Source organism: Arachis stenosperma, chromosome 1 (assembly GCF_014773155.1).
Source record: "Arachis stenosperma cultivar V10309 chromosome 1, arast.V10309.gnm1.PFL2, whole genome shotgun sequence".
NCBI classification, from domain to species: domain Eukaryota; kingdom Viridiplantae; phylum Streptophyta; class Magnoliopsida; order Fabales; family Fabaceae; genus Arachis; species Arachis stenosperma.
In genome coordinates, this window is record NC_080377.1 from 117,056,020 (window position 1) to 117,062,263 (window position 6,244).

The 6,244-nt window shown below is 31.5% G+C and overlaps 1 protein-coding gene across 1 annotated transcript; it reads right to left on the reverse strand.

The window, feature by feature from the left end:
- Nucleotides 1–414: 414 nt before the first annotated feature.
- On the reverse strand, nt 415–2,088 carry LOC130984558 (plant intracellular Ras-group-related LRR protein 6-like). Its single transcript, XM_057907594.1, has 2 exons — nt 1,891–2,088; nt 415–1,377 (listed from the first exon to the last, which is right to left on the reverse strand). Exons 1-2 carry the CDS (start codon nt 2,086–2,088, stop codon nt 511–513), a joined length of 1,065 nt encoding a protein of 354 aa, XP_057763577.1. The 3' UTR covers nt 415–510.
- Nucleotides 2,089–6,244: the final 4,156 nt, after the last annotated feature.

Below are 6,244 nucleotides of genomic sequence, written 5' to 3' on the forward strand. Positions count from 1 at the left end.
AAAAATAAATATAAAAAAATTATTTAATAATAAAAAATTACACTTTATTCATAAAATAAAAATTTTAAATTTAAAAAATTTAAATTTTTTATTTTTTATTTATATATTAAAATTAATTATTAGTATATAATATATATTAAAAATAGATTAAATTATATATATATATATATATATAAAAATTTGATTAATTTTAGTAACTAATTTTAGTTTATAAATAATATTTTTTAATTAAAACCGAATAGATCAAATATCATTTATAACTACATTTAAATTTCTGGCATCAAACTACACATACTGTATCACTTTGGATGAAACTAATTAAAGGATAAGTTTGAGATAGAGTAAATGATGATCGATGATATCTTAATTAAAATCATAGACACCTTGGTTTAGCTGTGAATAATCGTCCTTAAATTATTCTAAGAGAATAAAAAATGGCAATTGTTGATGGAGCAAAAGAAAGAGAGGCGAGTAGTAAAAAGAAAAAATGGAAGAAGTGAAATGAATTGTTCATGAGTTGGTGAAGTAATTACGAGGCGAGAAGAGGCGGCGAGGTGAGAAGATTCCCATGTAACGCGGTGAAGCAAGAGTATCAATGGGCTTATAATCCGGCATTACGAAACCGTCGCGTTCTTCATGGCTGCTCCTCCTCTTTGTTTCTCCTCCATTGAACGTTTTGTACTTCACCAACTTCCCAACCCATGACTTCTTCTTCGTTGATGGGCTCTCCGACGAAGACGGAGAGTTCATCTTCTGATAGAGGTATCCCTTCACGGCATATAAGCCTTGTTCCACCACTTCTAGTGGCGGCGACATGAGCGGATTACCATCGACACATAGCTTCTGGAGCTTGTTGAGACAGGCAATGGAAGGAGGCAAGGAGGTGATTCTGTTGTAGCTGATGTCGAGTTCGACGAGGGAGAAGATAAGACCGACGGAGCAAGGGAGAGAACGGAGGAAGTGAAAGTTCTGGCTGATGTTGAGGGTTTCAAGGCTGACGAGATTTTCGAGGTCTTCGGGGAGAGAGCGGAGGCAGTTGAGGCGGGCGTCCAGGAGCTTGAGAGAGGTGAGGTTTGAGGTGGAGCGTGGAAGGAAGAGTAGTTTATTGGAGTTTACTGATAACTTCTTCAGCTTTCTGAGTTCCAAACCAATATTTTCTGGAAGCTGTATCAGTTTGTTGAAGTTGGCGTTTAGTTCCTCCAATGATTTGCAATTGTCAATGGTTTTTGGAAGGTATTGGATCATGTTTCCAGCCACATTCAAGACCTTCAGTTTACACAGGCAGCCAATGGAGTTTGGCAGCCTTCTAAGCTGGTTCGAGTGCACATCCAGCACCACCAAATTCACCAATCTTGCTGTCAACGACTCCGGAATATTCTGTCACAACATGTCAATACGTCAAAGGTACAAACAATCCATCGTTTCATCGCTAACAAAGAAAAGAGAAATGTTTCAGAATTTATTGTCTTTCACTATTACTAGTAATTAATTTAATTTTACCTTTTTTAGTTTAGTTTATTTAGTTTAATAATTTAATAATATATTTTATCTTATACTTTTAAATATTAATAATTAATTATTCACTAAAAATATATTATTAGATTATTAAATTAAAGGATTAACTTATAACTAAAAATGATAAATTTGGAAAATTTGCATTTTTGAAGTAGTTATCCTCTTATTTAAATGCTTGTAGTATCGTTAAATAACGGTGAAAATTCAGGTGAAATTGATTTCATATGAAGTTGATATCTAAGAGTCGTTAGATAAAAATTTAGTTAGTCAAATCATCTAATATCTCTTAAATATTAGATATCAACTTCACATAAAGTCTCCGGTACTTGAGTTTACAAAGTAAATAATTATCCAATTTGTTGTATTTGTAATTACCTGGAGATTGTTGTTAGAGAGGTCCAACTTGCAAATGATGGCCAAGTTAAGAGAAGGGTTGGGAAGGGAGTCCAAAGACATGCCACTGAGGTCCACAATCTCAAGCCTCTCTTCTTCTATGCCTCTGCTCCAGCTGCTGCTGCCGCCGCCGCTCCTCTCCGCCTTCTTAATCATCGGCTGCTGTTGCACGTACAACATCGTTAGATAATAATAATAAGCACCATCTTTTGTTATTTCGTCATTTCTTCCTCCAATTCCATCTACAATAATATTGGAACTAAATTATTGTACATCACTTGAGAAGATAATGGAATAATGAAAATTAAAGAGTGATGAAGTGTGATTGGATTTAAATGGAAGAGGGAAGAACGAGGGGACGTACGGATTAGAAGGAATTGAAGTAGAAGACGGTTAAAATATAGTGATTATTAGTGAATACACAAGCCACTTGTTTTGGTGCTGACGTAGGATCATATCACACTATATACAACGTGACACAAGACAACCAAGTACAACAACCGTATACTTAGGTTTTTACCTGCTCACGTTGATAAAGTCAACCACACACATTTTTATTAACATGTTAAGTTTTCTACATGTTATTTGCATTATTCTTTTAATGTATTTTATATAAAATTTTTATTTTTTATGTAAAATTAAATACAATAAAAAATCAAATTCAACAAATATATGAAAAAAGAAAGAGAGACAAAGGAAACTTATAAAAGGTGATGAGTTTAGTTGTTGTTTATGTCGTTATCTAAAATGAAAAATATGATTATGTACCAAAAAATAATACAATTAATTTTTTTGGTGACTAAACAAAAAAAGAAAAAAGATAAAAAATAGAATTAATTAGTTAGGTTCATATCTAAATCTATTAGATGTTGAAATTTATTCTATGGTTGACTTCAATTCGAATGGATGTGTCTGCACCAAAAGCAGCTGCTTTAGTCATACAATCTGCAATACTATTTGCATTCTTCTAAATTAAAAAAATAGAGACTCTTTAATCTCAATTCATAACTTTCTGTATATGTTTTGTCAAGTTTCATTTTAGAATATCCTTACTAAATATTCTTTGGTTTACAAAAAAAAATTTTAAATAATCTGTTTTACAAATAACCTCACAAAATCTATTATCCTAAAGTAAAAGTAAACATCGCTAAATCACATATAATTAAAAAAAATAAAATAATAAAATTAATGAGACTTGATAAATGAGAGTGAAAACTTTTAGAATTAGTTTGAATTGACTTTAAAAAAATTTATTTTTTATTTTTTATTTTTAAACTTTTTTTATAAATAAAAATTATTTTATATTTAAATAAACGTTAGAAAAACTTAAGTATTAAAAATATTTTTTATTTTTTGAAATAAAAAAACAAATAATTTATTTTTAAAATATTTTAAAACGTATTTAAATAAATTTTAAATTAAATAAAAATATTTTATTTTTTTTAAAAAATATTTTTTTAATTAAAAAATCAATCAAAACTAAGAGTTATTTATCGGGTGAATTCATACAAATTACTTTATAAATAAAATTTAATTTCTTTAAATTTTGAATTTTATTTTAAAAAATAAAATATGATCTCTCCTCATTTATTTTATAGATAAAATAAAATAATAATAATAAAATATCACACTTTATCTTCTGAACTAAAAATTCAAAATTTACAACAAAATTTTTATAACAGATCTGCTACACATACAAGCAAAAAGGCCCTAAAAGTATTACAAGTTCCCAGCCCATATTTCATTCACACGCGTAGTCACTCACTTTGAATGGAGCGTAAAATACGCGCGCGCTACTCAACGGTTGCGCTTCGCGAAAAGCGCTCCTTAATGGCGCACTCTTCCACTTCTCCAAGCCATTCGAAGAAAACACAAACCGTTCATTTTCGAGCAACATTGCAAACTGCAGAGATAGAACTCGTCGCGAAAATTCAAACTCTCCATCAACACAACATAGAACTCTCCATCAAAAGACGAAGTTATAATACTCAAGGTACGTTACGTTACTATTTTACTCATCTTGTATATTTTTCACATTTCGAAATCGAAGAACTAGGTTATACTGTTCTTCTAGGTTTTACTGTTCTTCTTGTTCTAGGTCTCATTTTACAGTTTTTAATGTTCTACTTGTTCTAGGTTTTACTGTTATTCTTGGTTCTAGGTTATACTGTTCTTCTTCGTTGTTCTAGGTGTTACTGTTGTTATTGTTCTAGTTCATCTGGTAACCGATTTTTGGGAGTATATTGCATAATTTGGTGGGTGTATATGGAGTAATTTATTGGGTGTATATGGCATAATTTGTTGGGTGTATATTTATGAACTGATATACTGTAATATAGTCAACAGTTGCAACTGTTCTAATATTTGATTGTCCATGGGTGTATATTGCTTGACCTTGTATATTAATACATGTTTGAGTGATATCTGACTGATATCTATGGGTGTATCTGACTGATATCTATGGGTGTATCTGACTCATATCTATGGGTGTATCTTACTGATATCTATGGGTGTATCCTACTGATATCTATAGGTGTATCTGAATCATATCTATAGGTATATTTTTCATTTCAGAAAAAATGGCAGGCAGAAACCAAACTGTAAAAAATGTAAGAATAAATATATGTCTTAAATGAAATAAGTTTTATGTAATAGAAATATATCTGACTATAATTTTTCTTTGTTTACAGCAAACCAAAGAGCTTAAGTGTGCAACTCATTTGTTAAGTGAGAAATTTAGAAACATGAGCGAGAAAAAGAAAACAATTATTAGGGATTTGAGATTTGGTGGCCTGATGCACATCCCGCCACTAAGGGTGCATCACCAAATATTAAGGGAGTTGCTAACTCCTTTAAATTATGGGAAAACAGACTCGAAATGGGCTACGGTTCGTTTAAAGTAACACAAAAAAAATAGGGGCTGCGCTTGGCATCAATGTGTCAGGTAACTCGCTACAAACATAGGTGTATATGAGCCATATTCAGGTGTGTTTCAATTGATTCTTGGGTGTATTTGAACTGATTTTCATACTATGTTGTTTTCTTTTCTGTAGGAGATCTATTTCTTCAGAAAGTCAATTATAAGGATCTTTCTGAAGATGACAAAAAATTTTTTAGAAGATTCCAAGGTAAGACCCTAAAAAATCTGACATATGAGATGATGGCTATTGCCGTTGATAATGAACAGGATCGCCTTATGTTCAAGAGGATTTTCATCCTCTATATACAGATGGCATTCCTGTTACCAACGACAATAAACAAAATCTCACCTGTGCACTTGCCCAATTTTTAAGATGGACACAATAACAGAGCGGAACTGAGGAGGACATGTTTTGAATTTTATCATCAAGGGCATAATAGATTACAAGGTGAAAAAGAAAAAGGCAATTGATGGCTGCCTCTTTGTCCTGATGATAATTTACTTTAATTTATCAAAAAATAAAGACAAGAAGAGGGCAGAAAGACCTCCAGAACCCTGGATTGCCAACTGGAGTAAAGAGCAGTTGGTTGAAAGAATGAGGGCAGAAATGGAGGATCATATGGTAAGTGAACAAAATATCTTGGGTGTATTTTATTTACCTGAATGCTGCTAACTAAAATTTCTAATGTTTCAGGGGATTGTAAAGATGGCCGACACAATGGAAAAAATGAAAGAAATAAAGAAAAATGAAAAAAAAGAAGAAAAAAAACAAAAAAAGGAAGACAAGTTCAACATCATCATATGAGACTGAAACAATTGAAAGTGACCATTCTACCTCTGAATCTGAGACTGAGGAAGACTCAGAGGATTCAACAAGAAAACAACCCAACCAGAAAGCCAAAAAGTAAGTAACACACTTGGGTGTATTTTGTTTATCCAATTGGGTGTATTTTGTTTATCAAGTTGGGTGTATTTTATTCATCAAATTGGGTGTACTTTGTTCATTCATTTGGGTGTATCTTGTGCATTCTTTTTGATGTATTTTATCCCTTTTATTATGTTTTTAAATAATGATTGTTTGCTTTCCAGAATGGAGTCTAAAAAAAGAAAGAAGATTCAGGAGGATTTTGATTCAGAATCTGAATCAACTAATGAGTAATGTTCTGAAATTATTACTCCTTTTCTTTGGGTTTATTATCAAGATTTCATGTATTAACAGAGTGTCTCTGATTAACTTATAGAAGCAAAGAATCATCACTAGTGGAGAAGTAAAAAACAAAGAAAAAGACTGAGAGAACACCAAAAAAGTAAGCACTTCTTTGGATAGTGTTCTGTGATCAGATTAATTTTGTATTTCTGATTCATACTTGTTTTTTTCCCCTCAGGACACAATCCAAAAAGAAAAAGGTCATTGTG